At 45.3% G+C, this 27146-nt stretch overlaps 1 protein-coding gene across 4 annotated transcripts in view; it reads right to left on the minus strand.

The window, feature by feature from the left end:
• Nucleotides 1-27146, minus strand: part of Tjp2 (tight junction protein 2) — a 116016-nt gene that overhangs the window by 18895 nt on the left and 69975 nt on the right. For all 4 annotated transcript variants that reach the window (XM_038343471.1, XM_038343463.1, XM_038343477.1 and 1 more), the window contains exons 2-11: nucleotides 20495-20548; nucleotides 17077-17201; nucleotides 14913-15015; nucleotides 13237-13849; nucleotides 8332-8435; nucleotides 7474-7627; nucleotides 5141-5249; nucleotides 4926-5059; nucleotides 3418-3484; nucleotides 2525-2675 (exon numbers count right to left, since the gene is read on the minus strand). In XM_038343471.1, coding sequence (XP_038199399.1) covers nucleotides 2525-2675; nucleotides 3418-3484; nucleotides 4926-5059; nucleotides 5141-5249; nucleotides 7474-7627; nucleotides 8332-8435; nucleotides 13237-13849; nucleotides 14913-15015; nucleotides 17077-17201; nucleotides 20495-20539 — 1605 coding nt within the window. In that variant the 5' untranslated portion in view covers nucleotides 20540-20548. The remainder of the gene's footprint in view (nucleotides 1-2524; nucleotides 2676-3417; nucleotides 3485-4925; nucleotides 5060-5140; nucleotides 5250-7473; nucleotides 7628-8331; nucleotides 8436-13236; nucleotides 13850-14912; nucleotides 15016-17076; nucleotides 17202-20494; nucleotides 20549-27146) is intronic.

A 27146-nucleotide genomic window follows, 5' to 3' on the forward strand; every position in this document is an offset into this window, starting at 1 on the left:
GGTTCTGATGGGGCTGGGGAAATGCCTCAGTGGTCAAGTACATGCTTGGCATGTGGAAAACTCCAAGATTAATCCCTAGCAGGACTGAAAACTTAAAATGGCGACTCCCAAGTTTCTGCTTCCACTAGGGCCTGCCCAGGGCAAAAGTAGGATGTGCACAAGTCTTTCCTGTCCCCTGCCCAGCACCTTCCTAATTCAAAAAAAAAAAAAAAGATTTTATCTCTGAACTGATTAGAATTTCTTGTCATTCTGTCTGTCTCCCTTTCTTCAAGTCTCCCAAAGAGGCAACCAGAAAGGTAAACTATTAGGGTAATAAACAGATAACTATCATCAATACTGAGTGGAGGGGTCTGTGATAAACAGATCTGGCACTACACTTTTTAAAAATCAACTCAAGTAAAATCTTGAATATACATCCACAGATCGTCTCAACCGTTCCCCTCTTCCCCCAGTCTCTGACAGGCGATCTAACACTAGACACAGAGATGCACAGCTGTAATCCCGGTGCTTCTGGCCGAGGCAGGACGACTGGGAGTTCAGGGTCAGTGAAATTCATGAAACAGGATGCATGAGTCTTACATGGAAGACCACTGGCCCCCATATCATTAAGCTGCTGGACTATACGTCCCTAAGGGAACACCACAGAAAGATTCTGCAAGGTAACATAGAAAGCCAGTGAGTAATTTTAATTTGCCCTTCCTTGATGCGTATGGATGTCGAACATCTGAAAAAAAATTTCTTGTCCATTTGTATTTCTTCATTTGAAGGTTCTATCTAGTCCCATGACCCAATGTATAAAATTTTATTTTATGTTGTAAGAATGCTTTGTCTATAACTCTGCACTATATGTGTGCCTGCTGCCCAAGGAAGGGGAGAAATGACTCCCAAAAGGTATCTTCTGATCTCCACATGCATGACAGGCACAAGCATGTCGTGTGTCCCCCACAACACACACACACATATACAATGTGGCTTTTAGAAATTCATGTGATTAACAATCACCACCACCACCATCACCACCACCAACACCATCACTCCCCCTCCTGCAAATATCTTTGGTTTTCTTTTTGTCTTTTCCATTCCATAAGAGTTTTTGAAAGAGAAACACCGGTCACACCAAATGAACAACAAAGGGACAGTTAAACCAAGTAGAAAAATGAATGAATGAATGAATGAATGCAGCTATATTTCTGTTGTCTGTAAGACCTGTGTTCAGCTAAAGCACAGCACAGTGCACATGGCAAGTCTTACCTAACAAAGACAGAGCCATTCTTAACCTACCAACAATACCACCAACAACAAAAGGCCAGGCTATGCACGCACTTCCTGTCAATCTTCAGGCTGACCACGAAATGTGGAGCACACTACAGTGAAGAGTTAGACAGCCTTCTGTACTTCAAGGTCGCACTGTGCGGTCCTTTCCAACAGACAAATATCGTCTTTCATTATCTGTGAGCAGTGCAGGGCCCGGCTGGGTGTGCTGGGAGCCTGGGGAGGATTGGGTATCAGCTCCAATTGTGCTGTGGCTGCCTCTCTGCTTAGCTCAGTGAACTCACTCTTTCTCAGCCTTTTACAAGAAAAGAGATCTTGTAGTCTGCTTGAGTGATGAACCTGCTACCTGGCCTCCACCAGGAGGACAAGGCAAGAGAAGTCAGAACCCACCAGTATCTCCCTGGTCACCACTGCGATGCCAGGAACCAAAAAACTTTCTAGAAAAGTTCTCAGCATGGAAGCAATTCTCCTTGTCTTTAAACAAGTTTTATAGAGAAATTGGGAGCCTGAAGTCCTATGTGAATTCTCTACTTCTCTTGATAAAAATTCATATGGATAGTCCACAAAACGAGTCGATTTTATTCTTCAACTTTAATAAGCAAACTCTAAACCTCTAGCTTCCCACTAGCAGGAAACAAGCTTCCTCTTCATCAGCATATTTACCAAGAACAAATTAACATGTGCTGGCATTTAAAAGACTTTCACCATAGGCTGGGAGTGAAGGGATGTCCTAGGACCGTGTGTTGCCTTGAGGTTCACCTGGACTCTTGCTGGAAAGCTTGTGCACACGCAGGGTCTGGCAACCCCCACGCCAGAGGCGCAATCTGAACATCAGTGCAGAGGGAAGGTATGCCCTGTGCCCTGAAGCATGACTCTGAGTGATTCTGCCACTTCTCCCCTCTCTTTTGGACCTCACTAGATCATGTGGATTTTCCACCGAAGTTTGTGTGTGTGTGTGTGTGTGTGTGTGTGTGTGTGTGTGTGTGTGTGCACAAAGAAATAGAAAGAAATAAGAGTTTGAGGCCAGTTTGGTTTATAGAGCCAGTTCCAGGACAGTCAGGACGACACCGAGAAACCCGACAAAAAGCAAAAAGTAAAACAAAACAAACAACAGGAGAGGGAGAATCCAATGACAGCTCCCAGCATGCCAAGCAGCAACCAGGCACCCGTTGTTCTCAGAACGCCTTCACTGAAAAACATCCAGAAAGGCACCTTCCCAAGAGACTGCTAGAAGGCAGGCTTCCTTACCTACCTTCAGAATCTGGTCTCCTTCTTGTAGGCCCTCCTGCTCTGCAGAGGTGCCCTCCTGAATGCCAGCGACAAATATCCCAACGTCATTTCCACCAGCCAACCGGAGGCCCACGCTGTCTCCCTTCTTAAACCTCACCATTTTGGTGTTAGGGCTGTAGTAGGTCCGATTTCAGAAAGGAAAGAGGAAAGGAGACTGTTTAAAGTGAAGGGTTCACGTCAAGATACTGAAGACTTTACTATTTTCTAGCTCGGAAGGGACATCATAGCTTACGAAAGTCCCCTCTCAATTTTCTCATCTGTCCTATAATTTTATCTCCCTGGAACAGTGAAAGGAACGTCTGCCAGCCCACAAAGGTACAAAAATACAGAATTTACCACATTAGCTCATCTCAGATGAGAGTATGGAATTAGGGGTTCACTCTAGCTATCTGACAGGAGGCTGTCCTCCCGAGTTATCCCACCACAAGTCTAGTCAAATACAGACAGTTCAGATCCAAGGAAGCTGGTCCTAACCCAACGGCTGATGTCTAGACACCACTCAACATTCCCCACCCCGCTGAGACCACCACACCCCTGCAGTCTCTACTGAAGCATTGCAGTCTGGCGATGCTTCACCTCGCTGGGAGTCAGGCATCCAGCCAAAGCAAATATTCAGGAAAGCATTCCAGACAAGTAGATGGGAGGGTAAACAGATTACAGAGCCACAGAGCTCACCCAATCCCAGATTCTGCTTCTCTCATTTCTTACGAACGTTAGGAATAAGAGTGTATGAAAGATGGCAAACTCACCATCCAGGGCGGGGCAGGAAGAAGAACCACTGCTGTGGATTTTAGCTAAGCAGATCTGCTGAGTGGAAGAGAAATGGGTGGGGGAGAGAGCAATGGAAGTACATACCCATATATGGCTTCATCCTCAGGACTAGGACGAAGAAAAGTTCTCGAGGCTGCTCTGGGTTGAGGAACTGTGGATTTAAAGATTTTATTTTATGCATATGAGACTTTTCTTCACATACATATATGTACTATGTGAGTGTCTAATGTTTGCTGAGGCCAGAAGAGGGCATCAGATCCCCTGGAATTAGAGCTACAGAGGATTGTGAGCTACCATAAGGATGATGAGAAACTCTTAGTCCTTGAACCATCTCTCTGGTCCCGAGGCACTATGTATTTTTAAAAAAAGTTTAGTGTGGATTGAAGCTTGTGTGTAGCTTTGCCTCACATGCCCCAATATAAATCTCAATATAATCACAGATTATATAATCACACATGTGTGATTATATATGTGAGCTTTGCCTCACATGCCCCAATATAATGAATCTCAAAATAATCACAGATTATATAATCACATACGTGTGATTATATGTGTGAGCTTTGTCTTACATGCCCCAATAAAATACGAATCCCAATGTTATGGATTCAAGCCCCATACTGTGAAACTAAATCATAATGAAACAAGACAAAATCCTTCTTATTTATCATCCGGACCGGCAGGAGCTTGTTTCTTTATACAGATAGCAAAATCCACAGGCTTCAAGTGTGTCTTATGTCACACTTGCACCATCCCAAACAACAGCACACACCTTTCCCTGCTCACCAGCCCACTCCCATTTTTATTTCCTTAAAAAAAAAAAAAAGACTTAAAGATGAAGTTTAACTGTTAAGAAATTAGCAGTCACCATGGTTTCTCAAAGTCAGAGAAAAGAAACATCCAAAACACAAGGTCCAGATGCACAAGGCAGTGCTCTCTACACCCTGAGAACAAGGCCATGTTTGCCCACACAAAATAGTTATGTACCTAGAGTTATGATGATAATTTCAGACTGGCAGGAAAGATCAGGGAGATAATGTTGGGTTTGCAGACAGAGGGCAAGAGGATTATACCTCAAATATGTCAAAACGGTGACCAATTCTGATGATATATTAAAAAGGTTACCTACCACATTAAAAGAGAAAAAATAGTCAGGTGGTGGTGGCACACGCCTTTAATGCCAGCACTTGGGAAAGCAGAGGCAGGTAGATCTCTGTGAGTTCAAGGCCGGCCTGATCCACGAGAGCTAGTTCCAGGACAGGCACCAAAGCTATACCGAGAAACCCTCTCTTGAAAAAACAAAAAATAAAATAAAATAAAAAATAAAAAGAGGGCCTCTTATACGTCACAAATTTTAAAAGTAATTTTGCCTTTTTTCATCTACATTCTGGAAATATCAAGCACATATTTCTGAACGCGATTCTTCAAATCAGTGTACTGGGCTGGTAGTGCATGGTTAGCATGACCTGGCTTGTGTATAACTAACACACACACACACACACATACATACACACACACACACACTTATGTATAACTAACACACACACACACACACACACACACACACACACACACACACGCTTTAAAAGGCTTACCTGGAGTTTCTTCCTGGTACCTGGGCTCTTTGTTGGCCTCTGCGACACTTGCAGCTGTGATGTCCCCGGTGGACTTGAATGGCGTGGGTGTGGCGCCCATCCTGGACAGTCTGCCTGAGGTTTCCTCTCTGGAACTGAAGCACACGCCACGATCATGTCTCAGCAGATAACACATTCACAATTCACACTCAGAACGAAGGACCACCCGGCCTTACCTCGGCCTCTCCTTCAGCTTCTCACTGGAGGAATGATAATCCTGATCAGAATACTGCTGGCGCTTCTCCTCTGGAGAAAAAGATCGGTTGGACTCTATTTCTGAGATATCTGGTTTCAAAAATAAAAAAAAAAAAAATCCTTTTCAGCAAAATACATACATACCCAAAATTACACTATTCTCTGAGCGGGAAGCATGAGGAAAGGCCATCAGTTTGGAAGGTTTTTGATTTTACTAAGGGGGGGGACTTGCTAATTTTCAGAGAGAGACATTATTTAATGAGGAGACCGTCTAATTGAGACAGAACATTTCTCTTATCCCAAATGCTTTCAGAGCTGTTTTCAGGGGGCCACGATCCAGCTACAGCATAGAGTCCCTCTAAGTCTGCTGTAGAAACTGGTTCCAGAACCATTTCCCCAACCAAACTCAGCAGATGATTAAGTACTTTGTATAAAACGCTAAACGTTAGCACGCAGCCTATCCATACTCGCCTGCACCATCGACGGTGGTTATGCCATATTCTTGATAGGATAATAAGAAAAAGAAACCTTGACTTTCTGGACTCTTTTCTGTTGGGAGCAGTGAGACCCCAGATCTTGAATTTCTTGTAATCCCCTGATCTGAGTGCTTACAGCTGTTCTGAGCACAAGACCTTCAGGAGTTCCTGATGGCAGGAAAGTGGTTTCTGGTGGGTTTGGCTGGGGCGTGGCTATCTCTATATAATCTGCCCCTGAACACAATAAAGGGGGCATTCTTGGGGAATTCAGGGATGACCCGTGTCTCTGTCTCTCTGTCTGTGTGTGTGTCTGTGTATTTTAACCTCCTGCCCCTTGCCCGAAGCCCGCGAACAGGGTTCCAGTGCACTGAACGCAGACACGGGGGCAAGGTGCACGGCACTTTTCCTCACGTATTTTCAACCCGTGATTGCCTGAACCTGAGGCTAGAGAAAACGTTTTTGCCAAACAGACCAGCGCACCTTCAATTTGAACGTATATTCAAACCATTTAGGGATCTTGCTGGAACCAAGCTCTCCGATACTGATACTACACAGAGGGACGGGGGAAATAAACTGTAAACTACGGTCAGTTGCCATGATCTCTCTGCTTTCCTGTCCTACACTCATAGTCCAGAAGAACTGGACAGACTTCTGACACACTGGGCAGGAAACTCACAACTTTTCAATACCAGGCACGCTGGTTCACACCAGCCATCTCAGGGAAGCGCCTTTCCCTTCTGAGTCATCTTGCCAGCCCACAATGCTATTTTCACCCAGTGGTCTGAACAAGGGGCCAGTGGAAAAGCCAACTGTGGGTCTGGGTTGGCATCACACCTCCGGGAGCATGCACACGAGACGGGGACCCTCTCCTGAGCTATATCCCCAGGCTGGAAGTAGTACAAGACAAGAGCTCATCTCCTCACTGACACTGACGCAGGCGAGGGAGAATCGGCAACCCTTCACTGCACATCAGCTTTCTAAAACATCCTCAGAAGCTAAGGCAGCCGTCTGCACTCTACAGTTTGAAGACACCACACCTACTCTGACCGGGAACAAACACTTAGAGCTGGTCCTTAGAGCCCAATGTAAGTGCTTACGAGTATTAAAAGGGCACTTAGTGGACTTGATTCCCTCCCTTCCTAGTAGCCTGTGAAAATGGAATAAATGCATTTGTCCAAGTTTTAAACAGAACAGTAACAACAAGCAGGAACTGGGACATATATTAGGAAGCAACGTGTACCAAAACACAACTGTTTTAGTTTAGTTTACCATTTAGTGTGGCTTTGTGTTCCACACTACCTTCTAAAGGTGAAAATACTAACAGCCTTTTTTCCTTAAGCAGAGTTGGAATTTATGAAGAGATTTTTAATACAGATTTTTAAGCACTAGAGTTAATTTAAGATTTTAAAAAAAGGCCTCAGGAAGAGAAGAAGTAGTACACTTTTTGTTGTAGTTTGGTTTCCTTTTTTCTTTCTTTCTTTGAGGCTGGTCTGGAACTTGCCAGGTAGATCAGTCTGACGTTGGCACTACCACGCCTGGCTTCTGCCATTCTTAAAGCAGTAAAGTCTATGCTTCATTGGTGTGTGCATGAGCACTTAGCAAACTGAGATGTTACTAATGAGTTCTACTCTCAGTGGCCTAATTGAGAGTCCTTCCCAGTGTGCTAGAATTCCCTACTAGAAATCTACTTTCAAAAGACACTTAAACAAACAAACAAACAAACAAATCAAGAATACTTCTCTTTTTGAATCAAAGTTGAGAAGAAGACTTCCTTGCCCCTCCTGCCTTCAGGCATGGCCCTCCTGACACCCCAGAAAGCACACTGCCCCCCTTCTTACCTTCTACCTCAGAGTCACTGTCATTGAGGGACGGGACGTTGATGAGGGTCTGCCTGCTGTCCCTCAGCACCACAAGCTGCAGTTTCCCTCTAGACTTTTCTATCAGCTTCCGAGCATCACTTAAAGACATGTTCTCAGTAACAGTCCCATTGATCTGTGTATAGGAAGAATGTCGGTGTTATTCACGGGAGGGGAAACTATTCACGGCTATGTTTAAAAAAAAAAAAAAAAAAAGCCAAAACACCTTCCATTCTCCTTTGCAGAATTGGAAAGAATCTGCTGACTTCAGAGGACTGAATGAAAATGAATTATCCCTTAAATGAAATGTAACCACACAAGCCCAGGACAGTCACAAAAGAGTCAAGTGTATATTTCGTTCACCCTGCTCATCTATTTAACTTCCAAATTCAAGACTACGGCTTGGTTTACTGCCGGAACAGGCTTCCTAACCGGAGAGGTTTGTAAACACTATGAAGCGTTCAGCAATCACAGACTGACGGTTCTCAGATTCACCTTCCTTTGGTACAAGAACAGGAGCCTAAACTCTACACCAACAGGGAGAAGGGGAAAGATTTTCCCTTTGTTATTAAATTAGTCCCGCCTCTACATCTTATTTTTCCTTTTCCTTTTTAAATTATTGGGGGGAGGGGGCGCTAGAGAGGGAGCAAGGCTCACCCATCCCTAGTGTCCCAGTTTATTTTGTTCTTTGGGCATAGATCATCTCATTGAGCTGCTCTTCCTGTCTCTACCTCACTCCTGGCCACTGGACCCAGATAACCTGTCGTGGTGTGTGGATGTGAACGCGCAGACTAAGAATACGTGCCAGCACACACCCGCTCCCTGTCCTCGTCTTCTCACCTTGAGAATTATATCCCCCTCGTGAAGGTTGCCATCTTTGGTCGCCAGCCCTGTCCTGGTCATTTCCTTGATGAAGATCTGACTCCCCAGCCGGAGACCATACTCTAGAAGACAAACACAGGAACACACACATTCTCAACCTGTCCAGAAAACTTAAGGCTGGCTTTGAAGACTACTTCGAACAGTCGTGAAAATTTAATTTTTGTATGGGATACTCAAACTGGCCTGGAATCTTTAAGTGGAGGGGAGAGGAGAGAAGGGACTGGAGGCAGAGGATGAAGTGGGTGAAGAAAAATAGAAAAAAAGGAAACAAAGGAAGGGAAGGGAAGACAATGTTGCAAAATGTTAGCAGCTGTAGATGGCGGAGGTAAAAAGGGACACTTTTCAAGGAAAAGACTGGTCATGACAACCTGCTCCATCCATCTTAATAGGAAATTGTGCTGACTCTGAGGTTGCACACAGGAAGCTGCGGACACAGCATATGCCATCTGTAACAATTCACACTGCCCAGGGTTTGGGAGCTGAGGCAGAGCCATCCCTGAAGTGCCCTACCGGCAGTCAGCAGCACTTTGAACTGTTCAAGAGAAAAGCAACACCCCATCTAGGAGCCATGCACATTTTTCAATATTTTAAGCCTTCTACAGACTATCCTGATGTTATTTGCTAAGCCTATAAAAAAGGCACATTTTAGAGGTGACTATAGTGGCTTTGAAAGCCATCATAAGCAAGCTTGAAAGCGAACACATTCAATTTGTTAAGTTATCACTAGTGTTCTGACTGAAAACTGTATGCTTAGAAAACAATGGCTTTCTTCAAGAAAAAATACTACATACCTTCTTGGGATCACAAAAGAAGCTATTTTAAAATCGGTTTTAGTAAGCTACAGTAAACTTATTAGCATCTGATCTTATTACAAAGTGCTTTGTTGGTATAGTCCTCTGTGGAACAGTAAGGACTGTGGGTCTGATATTTGTAAGACACTAGGTTCCTCGTTAGCACCACACACCAACAGCTAAAAATAAGTACTGGGGTATACCCCACACCCTCCTAGGGATACCACATCTCTTTCTATGGATGGAAAGCCCCTGTGGTTAGATCACACAGCCCAGGACAGAGAGAGGGCTGAGAAAGTCTAACTTTTCTTCCCCATCAATACTTTACCTTGCCCCCTAAAAGCCTAATGCTCCTATTGTAACACACGGGTGTGTGCAAATAGTTTCACAGGCATATGTGTAAATTTCTCTTAAGTTATAAAAAACAAAACAAAACAAAACAAAACAAAAAACAGTTAACCAGCTTCTGATACATAGCAAGGTGTCTGGCGACAGCTGCTGATAGCATTCCTTCTTAATCAGTAGCAACTCCCGCCTACTACTCAGTTTCTCAGAAGATTCATTTTCATGTAACTTTAGCCAGAAATAGCTAAGTTATAGGGTACACTTAGCAATTTTTCTTCTTTTAAAAAGTGGAATCATGGGCTGGAGAGAAGGCCCAGCAGTTAAGAGCACTTGCTACTCTAGCTGGTTCAGTTTCTAGCACCCACATGGTGGCTCACAACCATCTGTAATTCCAGTTCCAGGGGATCTGATGTCCTCTTCTGACCTGCTTAGGCACCAAGCATGCATGTGGTACACACACTCACATGCAGGTAAAACATTCATACACAAAGTAAAAGTAAATACATCTTTTTCTAAAAATGTAATATTGGGGGCCAGTGAGACAGTTTAGTGATAAAGTTGTTCAGTCCCTGAAATCCCAAAAGTATCAGGAGAGAACAAGCTCTCATGGGGTTGTCCTCTGAGCTCCATGCAAACATCATGGTACGCATGCTCCTCCCCATCAATAAGATCATAAAATATTTTTTAAGTGGAGGGGTTGGAGAGATGGCTCAGAGGATAAGAACACAGACTGCTCTTCCAGAGGACCCAGGTTCAATTCCCAGCACCTACATGGTGGCTCACAGCTATCCAGCACGCCAGTTCTACTTTTATACATGCAAACAAAACAAACACTCATGCACAAAAAATACAAATAAATAAAATCATTTTTTAAAGAGGGGTTTTTGCTGTTATTTTTTAAAGCAGAATCAGGTGAGAGCACTTGTCTGGCATACACGAGGCCCTGGTCTGATCTTCATCGCCACCAAGTTGTTTAAACGTTTTCAAATGTGGGGAACAAAATAGTTAAAAGGAAAACATAATCATTTTATTTCTGCACTTAAGACCAGCTATGAACTGGGCAATCTTATTATTTTGGTTCTGGGTGGCCGGGATGAACAGCAGCCTGCTATTGCAGACAATGTCTTCATTTTAATTAAAGACTTGCTTTTTAAGTTTTATTTTTATTCACTTCTGTGTGTGTGTGTCTGTGTGTGTGTGTGTATATACATATACATGTCACATGTGTGGGTGCCTCGGGAGGTCAGAAGAGGGCATCGTTGTCCTTGGAGCTAGCATTACGGGGAGTTGTAGCTTCCTGACATGGGTGCTGGGAACCAAACATCGAGAACTCTTTTTTTTTTGAGACAGGGTTTCTCTATAGTTTTGAAGCCTGTCCTGGAACTAGCTCTTGTAGACCAGGCTGGTCTCGAACTCACAAAGATCCACCTGCCTCTGCCTCCCGAGTGCTGGGATTAAAGGCGTGCGCCACCACCGCCCGGCAACATCGAGCACTCTTAAGCACCGAGTCACCACCTCTCTAGCCCAACAGATCTTAAATTATGGATCACAATTCATTAAGAGGTCTTAAACTGGGTTAATGAATTTCTAACAGTGTTTCAGAATTTTGATGCAATGGGAACTCAGTACATCACACAGAATAAATAATATTCCATGAGATTTCTGTTAAGTTTTTGCTTTATAAGGATTTATTTGTTTATTATGTAGACAGTGTTCTGTCTGTATCTATGCCTGCAGGCCAGAAGAAGGTTCCAGATCTCATTACAAATAGTTGTGAGCCACCATAGGGTTGCTAGGAATTGAAGTCCGGACCTCTGAAAGAACAGTCAGTGCTCATAACCACTGAACCATCTCTCCAGCCTTTGTTTAAGTTTCTTATATGGAGTTACATGGTAGCTAATCTTGCATGTCAACTTGACTGCGTCTGGAATCAACCAAAACCCAAGCTGCTGGGCACACCAGTGAGGGATTTTTGTCCATCGGCTTGCTTGAGGTGGGAAGACCCACCCTAAAGCTGAGCTTCGTCTTCTGGAGGCAGCCCACATGAAAGGCCATGAAAGAGCGAGCCCTTGCTTTGTGCCTCCTTGCCCTCCCTCTCCCTGGCAAGTTCATTTTCACCTGCGGCTACAGCCAGACTCCAAGGTAGACTGAATACCTCCCAGACTCCAGCACCAGACAGTGACTTCTCAGACAGACATCCAGTCTCATGGGGTGAACAACTACCGGTTTCTCCGCCTTTCTGTAAGTACACAGTACTGTCACACTGTCAGGACCACAGCCTGTAACCACTCTAAGAAATCCTCCTTATACCCATGTGTGTGCATATACACACACAGACATGCAGTGGCACACACATGGTGACACACAGACATACTTACACAGACAACATACACTGACACATACACACATGCATAATCCATCAGTTCTATTCCTTTAGAGAGCCCTGACTAATACAGGGTACCCCCGTGACTGCAGGACATACATGGTTGTTCCTTTGGCAGGAGGACACAGAAGAAGAGGCAAGGGTGGAAACAGGGAAAGAGGAGGAAAAGATGGAAAAGCAATATCCCTCAGGATGGGTCAGACCTCTCGGAACGAGGTCCCTGCCAGGGGCTCACTCTCAAAACATCTGTGGCCTCCACATATGGATGTGGCTTGGGGACCAGTGAAGGGCCATCTCCTCACACATAGCAAAGAGGAAACTGTGAAATCTTCATGCTTCCAAAGTTGCTGACAAGGAGACCCCTCTCTTCAGGAATGGTGCAACTTCAGCTTAAACAGACCCCGTGCTCCAGGTACCCGCTTCCTGACCTCACATGACTCCAGTTATCTAAGTTGGAAAATCTTAGGAAATGGACTCTTTTGTCTGAAATCCCCTCAAAAATAGAAATCCCCAAGCTACCAAAAAACGAACCTTTCACCTTGTATTATCAGAGGCTCGTCACCGTTCTCTTCTTAGAACAGTACGAGAACCAACGAGACAAGACAAAAGCTATAAGAAAATTTACAAGTAGGAAGACAAGACCCAAGATGGGAAGTGGCTCGACTCCTGTTCGTCTCCTCGCTTCAGATCAGCTAAGGGTGAGTTCTAGGTGCCTCTCTCCCTGTGCTTCTGAGTCCTCCCTGTGAACACTACCAGCGCCTTCCCTGCGCAGAAGTGAATGAACCCTGGCAGGATGAAGTGTGCCCACATCTCCAGGAATGCAGTGCGAGGCAAGCAGACTAGGCCAGAGCCAGCTTCCATATGCGTACGGAATGCTCTGACCTGTGGGGTCTCCTACCACCAAGGTCTTTGGGGAGATTATCTAAGAGTACTCAACACCAACCCTGGCCTAGAATAGAACTCCATCAAGAAGAGCCTTGTTTTCCCACACAGAGATGTGCCAGGCTCACCAGCAGAAGGTTCACACACAGAACAGACCCCACAGTTTTTGGTTCCCAGAGCAGGTGAGAGACTGCGAATCTTCACTGTTAACAAGTGTGCGGGTGAGGTACTTCTCGGAACCAAAGCCAGTGAGACACCCGCGTCCCCATTAGTGGACCCTTCTGCGTCTACGTCTCGTTATCACAGACTAGGAACCAAGAGTAATGTCTCAATAATGTGGCTCTGGGGGATAAATGAGCCCACGGGTGTCTGCGGTTTCAGGTGGACGCTAAACACCAGCACCGGGTGAGCACCAGGTGATGCTGGCATCACTGCCCGCATTCCCACATCCTGTGTGCCTACCTTCATTTGCTTTACTTTTGGTCAGAAGGACCCCAATGGGTCTGTCGGGATCATGCTTGCGCTCCTGCCGGGACTTAGGCTCAGGGCTGGGGCTGCGGGAGCGTAAGTGTTCGCGGCTGTGGCTACGCTCATAGCGGGTCTCAGGCTGGGCTCTTCGGTCGTATGAGGGGCTATAGCCCCCCTCATAGTCATGCTCATAGGATTGGTGATAGATGCGCTCATAGTCTCGGTCGTAGTCCCTGTCGATGCTGCGGCCACGGCTACGGTCCCGGGGCACATAATCGAGGTCCAGGCTGCGCTCCAGGCTCCGACCACGGCTGCGCTCCCGGCTGCGCCCTGAGTCTTCGTGGTCCAGGCCACGTTCCAGGCTCCGGCCACGGCTGCGCTCGCGTTCCCGGCTCTGCGGGCGCTGCTGGGAACGCCCCCTCTCCCTGCTGTCCTCCCAGCTCTGGCTGAGCATATCGTGGCTGCTGTGCCGGCTCCTCTCACTGTAGCCGCTGCGGAAACTTCTGCCATCAAACTCATCTATCACCTCAAAACCCCGGTCATCATGACTGAGGGGAGGGCTGCCCTGCAGAGGGGCCACCTGGACCTTCCGGGGCCTCTTGACCACCTGTCCAGAAAAACAGCAGATGCAATGCACGACAGTGCAAACAGAGAGAACCGGGGGGGGGGGGGGGGGGGGGGGGGGGGAGGGGGGGGGTGGCCGCAATGGCTCTGGCTCCAGATTCAATGAAACATCCCCCTTCTAAACTCAGTGTGTGGGAAGGAGTGGGAGGGTCATACATACACACAAATCCCTTAAACATCCGTATCCCTGACAACCCTGCAAGGCCCCCTCCCCAAGTTCCCGTCCAGAACCAAGGACAATAAAAAAACTTCACAAAGTTAGAATAATAAGCCAGAAAAGCGACTACAGCTGTGAGCATAGTGCTTTTGAACGCTTCTGACCAAGTAGGAAGAGCCCCAAAGGCTTCGGGCAGTTCATCCAAGTCAGATGAAAACCCAGAAACACGTGAGACACTTTGTATATAATTGCTGACACTCCTGCACATGTTCCAGGAAGTTCAGGGGAAGAGGTCTCCCTTCTAGAGGAAAAAGGACTAAAGAGATAGTCAATTACGCACACACTTATCCCAAGCCATCTTGACTGGGAATTAGGCGGCTCTGCGGCTACTGGTTTTCTTAGCTTTGTTAACAGGGTGGCCCTATTCTTGGGAGAAGCATGCAGCAGTTATTTAAGTAGGATGCTTGCAACCTTCCTCAGGAGGCTGACTTGGACACAGCTTCGGCACATCTGTGGCATCATCCTAAAAAAATATCAAGGCTCCAAGAAGTACACTAGCCCTAGGTCATATAACTCTGCCAAACGGTCATTTTCTTTGGCCACAGAAAACATGTTCTTAAATTAAAATCAGGCTCTCTACAAGAACAATATGGGCTCCGAACCACAGAGCCATCTCTCCAGCCCTTCTTTATGTTCTGATAAAAAAAATATTCTTAATTTTTAAAAGATTTTTTTAAATGTATGTACAGTTTAAGTGCAAGGACATTTGGCTTACATGTACACACACACATACACCCTTATGCCATGTGTGTGTATATATACATATATAGGTACATATGTGTGTGTGTGTGTGTGTGTGTGTGTGCGCCTATGCCATCACAGGACTTACAATGGCTGCGATCTTCCCACTTTTCCTAAGCTGCTGAACTGCAAACGAATGGAGCACATCCTCCATGGGGGTGCCATTGACCATGACCACCCTGTCATTTTCTCTGTAAACAAGAAATAAACATCAGTCATAAAAACGCATGGTGAGTCCTCTAGAACACTTAAGAGAGAACAGAAGCAGTAAATGAGCCCCAAGAAGCTGATTAAGGGGCTCAGTGTGTGGCAGACCCCAAGTCAGGCCAACTTCGTCTGAGCTTCTTCAGAGTTAAGAAACACAAACCCACATATTCAACTTCTGGGTGTTTACTAAGAACCACCATGTATGTGTAAAAGACCTGTCCAGACCTCAGGCTCACACCAGAAGGCACCCCGCAAAGAGCAGTCTGGAAGGCAAGAGGAATTCAAGGGCAGTCCTATGTACTCAAGTACAGTGAGCTGCATAAAGCCCACATGTACTCCCCTTTGTGCAATGTCTGGAGGGAAAGAGGTCAAAAACCTGCCTAGGATTCTTTTGTTTGTTTGTTTTGAGAAAGGTCTGTGTAGCCCAAGCTGGCCTTGAACTCATTGTTTAGGTAACCAAGGCCTTAAACTGCTGATCCTTCTGTGTCTGGCTCCATCGCCTAAATGCTTAGATTATAAATGAGCACAATCAGGCCTGGCTTCTTTGCCTCAGCTTCTTTTTTGTTTGTTTTGAGACAGCGTTTCTCTGTGTAGCCCTGGTTGTCCTGGAACTCATGCTATAGACCAGGCTGGCCTCACACTCAAGAGATTTGCCTGTTTCTACCTTCCGAGTCCTGGGATTAAAGGCAAGCACCACCACCATCCAGCTTCCCTGATTCTCGAAGAAACTTTAAGAACACAGAATCCTATCACTTAGGCTCATCCAAAGTTAAAATTTTATACTAATCTAAATAAAACTAACTTTGATAAGACTGCCAACTAACAGGATAGGAGCACAGAGATTTTTAAATCTCACACAAATTCAACTTTTGAATGATCTAGCTAATAAAGCCACACAGGTATCTTCAGATTCTTCCCTGAAAGGATTCAGGATCCATCTCCTAAAGTGGAGTTCCCTCTTCAGAACAGAACTGGAGAACTTGAGTTTGACTATCATGACTTTTTCCACTATTAAATTCTGTTGGGGGGTTGTTAGTTGGGTTTTGACATGGGGTGGGTGTACTGCTAAAGTTTAACCCAAGGCCTAACCTGTGCCAAGTGCTCTACTCCTGAGGCACATTCCTAGCCATCTTCATTAAATTCCAAGACACTATGGAAAACTCCTGGTAGACACTGCGGAATGTGGAAACTGGAAGTGATCAGTTCTGTCAACATGCTTAGATTGACAAACACTGAGAAGATCAGTAAAGCTCACTCTTTGTATCTGTGGGGATGTTTTTAAGAGAATTAAGGGGTGGGGAGGCAGCTCATGTGCTTGAGGAAGTAAAAGAGAAAGCCAGGAAGGGCAGGTACTGTCTCCGACTTCCTCTCTCTGCTTCCTAGCACATAGGCTAGGAATGCTGCCTATGTGTTGGCTGCCCTGTTCTACCACGTTCTTCCCACCACGACAGATGAAAGCCTCCAAAAACGTGAGCCAAAATAAATAAGTGCCTCCCCTAAGTTATTTTCCCAACCACTTTGCCACAGTGTCATGAGCTGCATGTTCAGAAATGGTTCCCAAGGACTGGGAATGTAGCTCAGGGGCTCTGCTTCTCTGGCATGCGTGAAGCCCTGGGCCTGATCCCCAGCCCTGCATAAACTGGGTGCATAAACCCAGCACATGGGAAATAGGGAATTAGAATTCAAAGTCATCCTCGTCTGTGTGGGGGAAATGGAGAACCAACCTAAGCTACAGACACTGTCACCAAAGTAAAGGGGGAAGGGGAAACACAGAAAAGCTAGAAGGTTTCTAAACCAACAACTGATCATTTCCACTACCTACCTATGGGGGTAGGAGGGCCCCACACAGGATTTCCCTCTCCCTCCATGTCTGGATGGTCCCCAAAGTTTGGTGACTGTTAAAATATAATGTGATCCTAACTCTCTCTTAAAGACTTCAGATGTAACATAAACATACATTAAAAGGCACACAGCCATCATAACACCCTGTCTAGGGCCAACCTGCAGGGCCGGCAGGGACTGGAGAGGGGAGCGAGAACACTTACTGGAGCAAGCCATCAGCAGGTCCACCCGGGAGCACATCAGAAATGACAATAGACGTTTCCCCATTTTCAAAGTGTGGGTTGTCTCTACCTCCCGACACTGCGATTCCAAATCCTCTTTTGGAATCCTGTTCATTAGAATTAAGAGAGAGAGAAAAAAAAATGAAAAAAATCCTTCCATAAGTGGCTTTCGGGATTTATTACAAGCACTCAATAAAATAAAGGTCAAACCAATAACCAGAGACAATCTGAGAACAGATGGGCTTACAGAGACAAATGAAAAACAAAATAAAGTCACACTGCGGTCAGCTGACAGGGTCCTAAAGGGAAATTGCTTATCTACAGGGAGCAGCCTTGTGAGGCGGAAATGATTGACAGTCCAGGCCAACATTATCCCAAGAGGCAGGAGAAGGAAGGCTGTCTTCTGTGTAAACAGGACTGTGCTGTCCTAAGGCCAGGTAGACCTGTTCACAGGATCACTTGACCCAAACTGGAACAACTTTAATAAAAATTGATTCTTTGTGAGAAATGTATTTTCTTTTTATTTATTTTTATTTTATGCACATTAGTTTTTTTTTTATTTTAAGATTTATATATTTATTATGTATACAGCATTCCTTCCATGTGTGCCTGCAGGCCAGAAGACGACACCAGATCTCATTATAGATGGCTGTGAGCCACCTTGTGGTTGCTGGGAATTGAACTCAGGACCTCTGGAAGAGCAGCCAGTGCTCTTAACCACTGAGCCATCTCTCCAGCCCCTGAAAAATGTATTTTCAAAATGAATCTTAGCTGAATATGGTACATACCTATAATTATAGCACTTGGGAGGTAGAGGCAACAGAATCAGGAATCCAAGGCTAGCCATGACTACATGGCAGAAGTGAAGGCTAGCCTGGACTACATGAGACCCTTACTCAAAAAACAAACAACAGCACTGTGGTATATCTTCAAATTCGAGTTAGAAGAGATGGCAGCTGCATTTTAATTTAAGAACTACATGGCCTTTAAAAATAAAATCTAAACAGAAAGCTGGTATTATGGGGCTGGGGAAATGGCTCGGAGGATAAAGGAACTTTCGGCTATGGTGAAAATAAACCACTCATACACGTCCTCCGACCCCACACAGTACTGTGGCATGCAGGTACAAGAGTGTATGCATATGCACATGGATGCACATACATGAATGAAAAATTTAATAAGATAAATAACTAAAAAGCTATTATTGTGATTTTGAAAGAGCAAAGCATTAAACCCTTCCCAATGTGCATACAAGATGGGAAATAAAGGTTTATTCTCTCTCCATCATTGATTCAGCGATGCATACCAGTGGACCTGTTAGCACGCTATCTTACTTCAGCGTTTGCTTAAAAGGCTAAACCACACAATAGGGACACTGACGTTATAATCCCAAATCAGGGCTGATGATACAAAACTACACTCAGAATAAGAGAAATCTTTATCCAAGGGCAGTTTGTGGGGGGCCCAGACTGCTTACAAACGCCAACAGCCCATGCTGCCTCCACATGGCTCTTGTTGGCACCAGCACCAACACCGGGTTTTAAACAGAGGTGGCACCGTCTCCTAAACCAAGCCTCGGACCCTTACTCTGCAATCTGAGGACCTTACTTATAGGGATATATTATATGCTGGTAAAAGGGGCACAGGCAGGAATCAGAAAGATGTCTGAAGTTAATGGGCAAGCCTCAACTGAAGAATTTGTGATGACTGATCCGGAAGTCAGGATACCTGGACTCTGACCCAGTGATGGAGTTCTGAGGATCAAGGAAAATCTTCCCTCCGAGGAACTGACAATCTTTCTAGAAAGTGGAAGAACCTAGAGAGATTCGGAGCAGGGTGGCCTCTGTGGAGCCCAGAAAATGTGCACTGATGTCAACAGGAGGGCAGGCTGCTGGGATAAGGACTAGAGACCGCGAGCTGACCGCAGACGGGGCGAGGTGGTAGCAGGCTTGCTTGGAGCGTGAGGCTGGAGAGTAAGCGCAGCTCTAGAGTAGTGTTAGAGTAAGCTAACACATCACACCTTTATTGTCAGGGTAGAAAGAACTGGAAATAACACGTACTTATTAAGCATCAATTATGCATCAGCATCTATGGAATGAATAGAAGCTATACGTATTTCCTCTTTAAACAAGAACAGTAGCATTGGTGAAGTGACTTTAAAAAAAAAAGCAAATAGGGCTGGAGAGATGGCTCAGAGGTTAAGAGCACTGGCTGCTCTTCCAGAGGTCCAGAGTTCAATTCCCAGCAACCATATGGTGGCTCACAACCATCTGTACTGAGATCTGGCGCCCTCCTCTCGCATGCGGGCATACATCAAGGCAGAATGTTGTATACATAATAAATAAATAAATCTTTTTTTTAAAAAAAAAAAAAAAAAGCAAATAAAAGCTATGTAGTGTTCTACCTCCAACCCCAAGGGAAGGGTAAACAAAAAACGTTTTGTGTAGACGGGGTAGGGGCGGGTGTACATTGGGGGGGGGGGGGTATGAGCAGTTGCACATGGAAGCCAAAGGAAAGTCTTAGGTGTCCTTCAAGAACCAGCCACCTTGGTTCTTTAGTCCCTCACTGCCCTGGAGCTTGCTAAGTGGGCTTGACTGGTTAGCCAGGAAACCCCAGGGCTTCGCCTGTCTCTCTATGTCTGCCTACTCAACCCTGGAACTGTAAGCATATACCTCCAAAGCCAGCTTTTTACAAGGGTGCCAGGCACCAAACTTAGGTCCCCATGATTTTGGGATTCCGTCTCAAAAAGTAACATAACAGACACCTTAGGGAAAACACCCAAGGTTGACTTCCGATCTCCACTAGCAAACAGACAAACACAGAGATCGACAGACGGACACATAGATCAACAGATACCCAGACACACACACACAGCCTTTTCAAATTGATTTGGGAGTTACAACTTTGTAAGGTAGATAATTATGGAAGAGGTGGAGAGAGTATAGCTCAGTGGACTGACCCAAGGGCCTCTTGCATTCTTAGCGTGTGAGATGTATAAATTCAGTTCCCAGCTCAAAAATCAGAAGGGAAAGGGAGATAGAGACGGTAAGGAGGGTACCTGGGCTGTGCATGTTGGGAAATGTTACTCTGTATCCTCAAGCAAATATGGGCTACTTTCATTCCCTCCTCCGTTTTACAGTCTGTTCTGTCCAGAGAGAAGAGATCAGACTAAACATCCCCTAAAATGCTACACAGTAAAAAAAAAAAAAAAAATCTAATCAAAAGCACAAGAGCATGTGACTTCTGCCAACAAGTTCATTATTGCCAGCGAATTCCAATGATGCATTGCCCACCTCAGCGAGATCAACAACAAAACTGCGCAGGCAAAAAATAAAGAGCCATGAACTGAGAAGCAGCAAGCCAAGAGGAGGACGCACGGAACAAAACATGCAGAACTCACCTTCTGCAGGGTCACGGTGTACTGCTCCCAGATCAACTCCTCCATGCCTGGGCCCTGTGTGGCAACAAACAAAGTCAACTTGATTACACACCAAATACCCCAGTGCCAGAAATAAAACTGTTTAACTCTGCACTCGTTGACGCAAACCCAGGTCACACTCCCATACATGAAAAAGAGCAGGTGTTTGCTCACAATGTTGCGGTGCTTATATCCAGATAAAACTTTCTTGATACTAAGGCATTACGTGAAAGATATAGTGAGAGGCCCTAACAATGGAAAAAAAGGAATGAACAGTGCTGGAGCCTTTTGATAACCATTGTTAGGAAACAGCACTGTTAGGGAGCTTCTTTAACTTATTTGGGGGATGGCTCAGCAGCAGTAAAGGTGCTTGTTGGCAAGCACAACCCGGGTTCAATCCCTAGGACCCGGATAGTGCAAAAAGACAGCCAAGTCCTAAAAGTTGTCCTCTGACCTTCATACATGTACATAGTGAGCATGGACTCATGAACACACACAAGCACACACACTCTCTCTCAAGAAAATACAACAAAAATTTTAATTTAATTGAAAAATATTCTCCCATTTCTCTCGCCTGTCAAAAAAAAAATGACCTTTTGACAAATTTTCCATATCTTAAACCTAAAGAAACCCTTGACCCTGTAATCAGCAGGATGTGTCAAACTGAGTAAACTATAGGACCTTCTGGCTTCTTCTCAGTAGTACTTCATGAAAAACAGACTAACATCCTCTGCTAACACAATTCTAAGAGAGGTCTAGGGAGACCTTTAATATGGTAGTGTTACTTTAAGATGAAATGATCGGCTAAATGCCTTTTAAAAGGCTAGAAGTGTCAAGAAAGCACACAGCTACAGACAGGTTGGCTTCAGCAAGCACTGAAACAGGAAGACACACAGAGAAAAGCACAAGATCTAACAGAGCAGGAGACCAGAGTGGATACAGGAGAGGGAAATGGTGCGTCCACAGAAGGACCCTCTTGTCCAACTCATGAGGATAGTGGAGTAGCTAGAAATTACCACTCCAGAGAATCCCTATCGAGGAGCCTGCATTCAGGTCTGCAGTTCTACTATGGAAGGTGTCTGTACATTCTCCCCAAGCACACCAAAGTGGCACTGGTAATGACACCATATAGGAAATGCAGGGTTCTTCTCTCTAAGGGACATGTTTAAATGAAGGTATCACAGAATTCCCGGATATGTAAGAAACCTGAGTGCATAGTTCACAGGTACTCAAGCTCACAGGTACTTACACATACAGTCATACGTGTGTGTACACACACACACACACACACACACACACACAAAGTGACAGTTACAAGAAACAAATTTAGGGATCAATGGCTGTATTGGAAACATCAATAACAAACCAAAAAGTATACAAAACATAGATCGTGTTTTAAGACATCAGAACACCTCACTGAAAGTACAGTTATCCATGAACCATCAGAAGGGCCAAGCCAACAAATCTGAAAGGATTTTGAGAAAGGAAAAGAACTGAAATGACACAAAAGATGGACTAGTGTCTCCTACGAGACGCAGCTGAAGAAGACAATTATAGATAAAACAGACACAAAGGGACATCTTAGGACACAGCACAAGGCCTGAAAGGTAGGAGGTGTCTGTCACACAGAAGACCAAGTAAGAGCAAGAAGCTTCAGGGAGCTAATACTGCACTGATAATTAGAGCGACTAGGAGGTACTGAAAAAAAATATTCAGATAATGTGGCATTTCCTCCCTGTTCACAAGCCCTTAAGATTGGGAAAGAGACGATCAGAGCTAAAGACGATGCCAACTGATACACTTGACCAGATAACCCACTCCCTCTGGAGGGCTAGGAAATCACAGTTCTGTTTGCACAGAAGAAACATGAAGTCATCGCCTGTTGTGACTTAACTGATTATTGACTACACAGACTGAGAGGCATTTGGGACTCTTGCTCTCCTCCTCCCCTTGTGCTCAATTCTGGGACATTCCCACGGCAAATGCCATCTGGCTCCAAGAGATCAGAATTCTCAAAGATTAAAAAACTACAATTCATATTATATCCAGGGTCAAAAAGATATAAAGGTATAGGAGGGGTAGGCAAAGTCTTGGCTATGGGGGAGGGGGGGCTGGACGGGCTGGTGGGGGTAGCAAGGTGCTGAAGAAAGTCCATGCATCCATCCAAAGCAATACACAAGCATCCTGAAAGGATTAAGAAAAAGAAATTATGGAACTCCCAATTGTTTCTTTACCATGACTACTGTTTTTGTTCTTGTTTGGTGCTTCTTGGGGGGATCCTTCTTTTGTCATGCTGGGGATCAAACCCAGAGTCTTACATGCATGAGACAGATATTCTACCACGAGTTACATCCCTAGTCCAATTTTTCTACTTTAATAAATGACTATTGGCCAGTCATGATGGCATATACCTTTAATCACAGCACTCATGAGGCAGAGGCAGGCAGACATCTGTATAACTAATACAGTCACTGTTCACAGGTTCTAGGGACTATCAGTAGCTAATACAGTCACTGTTCATAGGTTCTGGGGACTATTGGTAACTAATACACTGTTCATAGGTTCTGGGGACTATTGGTAACTAATACAGTCACTGTTCACAGGTTCTAGGGTTGTTATTGGCAAATCTGTAACCTCTACACCCGGAGGGTAGGCAGGCTGGCATCTGAGATGCCTGTGATCCAGCTTTCCAGTCCGGCTTTCTAGGAAATGAACAGGTACCAAACACACCACACAACACAAACCCTCAAAACACAATTCAAGGGGGAAGCACTCCAGGAGGATTTGAAGAGTGTGACATCGGTTTTCACATAATTTGAAAAAAGAAACAATGCCTCACTACAACATGAACATATTTAACACTGCTGAAATTAGAAATGCTTAAAATGACAAATGTTAGGGGTTTAATATAACATCAAATATGTTTAAAATTGATTTAGAATTTCAAACTGGGCAGTGGTGGCACATGCCTTTAATCCTAGCACTCGGGAGGCAAAGGCAGGCAGATCTCTGTGAGTTCGAGGCCAGCCTGGTCTACAAGAGCTGGCTTCAGGACAGGCACCAAAGCTACAGAGAAATCCTGTGTCCAAAAAAAAAAAAAAAAAAAAAAATAGAATTTCATACATGCATACAATGCATGCATTTTGATACAATCCTCCTCCTTGCTGCCCCCCCCACACACACACAGCCCACCCGACTCTTCCCACTGAGCCCATTTGGGGACAGTGTGCGCATGAATATAGGACTAGCACACGCACAGCTTCTCGGGGGCAATATCTCTGAAGAAAACCGACACTCCCTCCCTCAAAAAGCGACAAGGGCGAGTGAGATACTGTCAGGGGACCTAAAGTCAATCCCTGGACGGACATAAAGGTTGAAGGAGAAAATAGGCTTCGTGTCCACATCCACACCCACACAGACCCACACCCCGACAGACAGGAGCTTATTCGAAATGCTGACAACACTCATCTTTTGTTAGTGGTCCATGTGCACATGCACGTAAGTCATACATGGTAAAAGTGCAAAGGACAAAGCACATAGCACTGAAGATGAGGAAGCCTGGGAAGGAGGCAGAGGTGAGATGTAGACCCTCCCACATCAGTGAGACACAAGGGAAGCTGAGTTCTGTACCTTGGTGGGGAAGGGGAAACGTAATGAACGCTTGGTATCTGTTAAGTACCAGACTTTCCATGTTTAAGCAGTTTGTAGGCACCAATCGTTTTGTGAGATCAAAGCGGGGAGGCAAGGAGGCCGTCAAGGGGCGCTTGACTTCGGACTGAGGACCTAACACCCAAGGCCGTTTCTAGTTCCGGAAGTTTTAGTCCAGTTTCAATTTTGCAAGGAAAAAGGAGAGCATGGCAACTTCCGCTGGGGGAGGGCGGATGGGGGCAGTGTTAGCAGTGTGGGGGGGTACAAGGCCAAAAGGAACGGCAAGTGCAATGGGTACAGACGGAGATGGGCACTGTGTGGGAGAGCCCAGGGTGCTTCAGACTCCTCAGCACCTAGCTTTCCTTTTCTAAAGGTCAAAAAATAACTTTATTAGGAAAATGAAGGTGGCATAGAATCTTGAACAGGTAAAGTCACAGATGGACCTCCTCGGAGATCAGGGCTCCACCTATGGGCCCAGGGCACCTTCTCAACCTCGGGGATGAGATTTCAGCCACCAGCAGCTTCACATGGTCCCCATGAGCGTCTCTGATTACTTTACTTTCCATATAAGGAACACAAACAGTAGCATCCTCCAGATTAGAACAAGTCATTCCTAGAAGCCATTCCATGGATACTTAGGAGTACGTGGCCTATGGCAAATAAGAAGCACTGTGTGTAGGTTATTTAAAGAATGAGACTATTTAAAGAAAGAGTTATCCAATCTGTTATTTTTAGGCCTTTTATAGAGCTCGGGAAAACCTTGATCAAACAGATAACTAGCCTTTAAGGCTGGGAAGATAGTTCCGTTGGTAAAAGTGCTTGCTGCACTAGCAGGAGGACCCGAGTCCAGTCCCTTGAACCGAGGCAAAAACCACCTGGTAATCCCAGCACTGGGGAGGTGACGACAGGAGGGAACCTGATGGGCAGCCAGTCTTGCAGACTTAGCAAGCGCCAGGCTCCATGAGACCTTGTCTGAAAAACCAGCTCCTGAAGAACGACTCCTGAAACTGACCCCTGGACTCACATACGAGCCCCTTTTACATATCTGAGCACTCCGCCTCCCAAAACACACCAAAGAAAACATTTACAACCAGCCACAAGGAGATAACTAAGTCTTGATGACCTGTAATAACCCTGAACAGCCAACTTTTAAGCTCTGGGTCCATATATTGCTACTTCTCAGTGAGAGAGACCACTAAGAACAAAACTTCACCCCAAGCTGCTTTAAGTACACACAAAATCAAAGTCCAAACCACAGCAAACATCCATGTTACAGTGCTCTGTGTACTAAAACTATTGTCAGAAACGTGGAATGCCCCACCATCGGGATGCAGGCTTCTACAGGACAAGAAGGTTAAATACTTGCTGCCAAATACAAAATTCTCAAAACACACACAAAGCAGTATGCTAATCTGTACCCAAGAAGCCAAGCTCACTGAGATTGCCAACACATGGGAATCAGCAGTCTGACTCACAAACCCAGTGAGCGGCTATCAGTTTCACCTAGGTCTGCTCAAAACAAGACAAGTATTTAAAATTCTACCACTGACTGCAAGCCACATTCTGCATGCAATCTCACAATTTGTTCCTGAAAGCTGCCAAGACACAAATAAATCCGAGGATAAAGGAGTCACTGTGCCACTGTGTGAAGAAGGGCTTGCCCCCCTCCCCTCCGGCAGAGAAAGCATGGGAAAGAAGGGCGAAAGCCCAAGGACTCACGTGGCCTTTCCATCTCTCCAACTTTTTAATTGCCTGGATCCACATCCTCTGGAATACCTGGGCAGCCTTCATGGTTCCGCAGAGTCAGGGCTGGCCACTGCCTACCTCCCAGGCCGCTCACCCATTCCCACCACTCCACGTGGTTACGTAAGGCGGATACAATAGTGGCCCACATTCCCAGCAAATCCTGTTGTCATCTCACAGTGACACATCCATACAGCAGGGACGCCAAGCGCTTTGGAAAGCACGACTTGTGGGGCACAAAGAAAGCAGTCTGGACTCAGACCACTTCAGCCGCTTTCTCTTCCTGCCTCTCTCCCACACAAGGAGGACGGCACAGGGTACGTACTTCTTCCGGCCACGGAAAATCATTGGGGGTTACTTGAATCTTGTTAAGTAGTGCTAGCCTTTCATACCCACGGATCCTAGGAGGGTGAGCCAAAAATAGCTTTAGGAGCTAGAGAGATGGCTCAGTGGTTAAGAGACCTGAGTCTGATTTCCAGAAACTCATACAAAGTGGGTCACGACAGCCTATAAACTCTAGTCCTGGGAACCCAGAGTCTCCATGAGCTCCTGCACACACATGACATATGTGTATACACACACAGACAGACAGACACATGAAGAAAAATATAAATAATCTTTAAAATTTTAAGACACAAACAAAAACCTCCTGGCTCTGGGGAGGCTGAGACAGTGGGAACAGGTAGATCAACAGTTCAAGGCTAGTTTGTACTCTATGGTGAGATACTGTCTCAGCACAAAAAAAAAAAAAAAAAAAAAGCAAGACAAGACAAAACAAATATACAGCCTTTTTTGGGCAATTATTCCCTAAATAATCTAACTACTTAAGTAGCATTCTGTCGCATTAGGTGTCATGAGGAACCTAGAGATGGCTGGAGGAGCGTGAAGTTCTACCCGAGCCCCATGAGCACTGTCCCCTTCATACAAAGGGACTTGAGCTTCTCCGTGTTTCAGTGTGTAAGAGTCTCCTGGAGTCAGGGGATCCAGGAATGGCTGCAGAGAAGAGCAGGGCTATGGAAAGGAAAAGAGAAGTTCACAGACACTCTCCATCCAGGACACGTAAACCAGCAGGAAATGCACAGCTAAACTGGCCTGCTGTGTTAACTGACGGAGAGGCCCCCAGAGAAATGGCATACATTCTTGCGTACAAGGGCAGCTGGTACAGGTCAGAACTGCCTCGGGGACAGAGACCGTGCTCAGCAAAGTTCTTTCTTTCCTCTCTTCCAGTCTTACCATAAACTCA

This window comes from Arvicola amphibius, chromosome 1 (assembly GCF_903992535.2).
Source record: "Arvicola amphibius chromosome 1, mArvAmp1.2, whole genome shotgun sequence".
Classification (NCBI taxonomy): Eukaryota; Metazoa; Chordata; class Mammalia; order Rodentia; family Cricetidae; genus Arvicola; species Arvicola amphibius.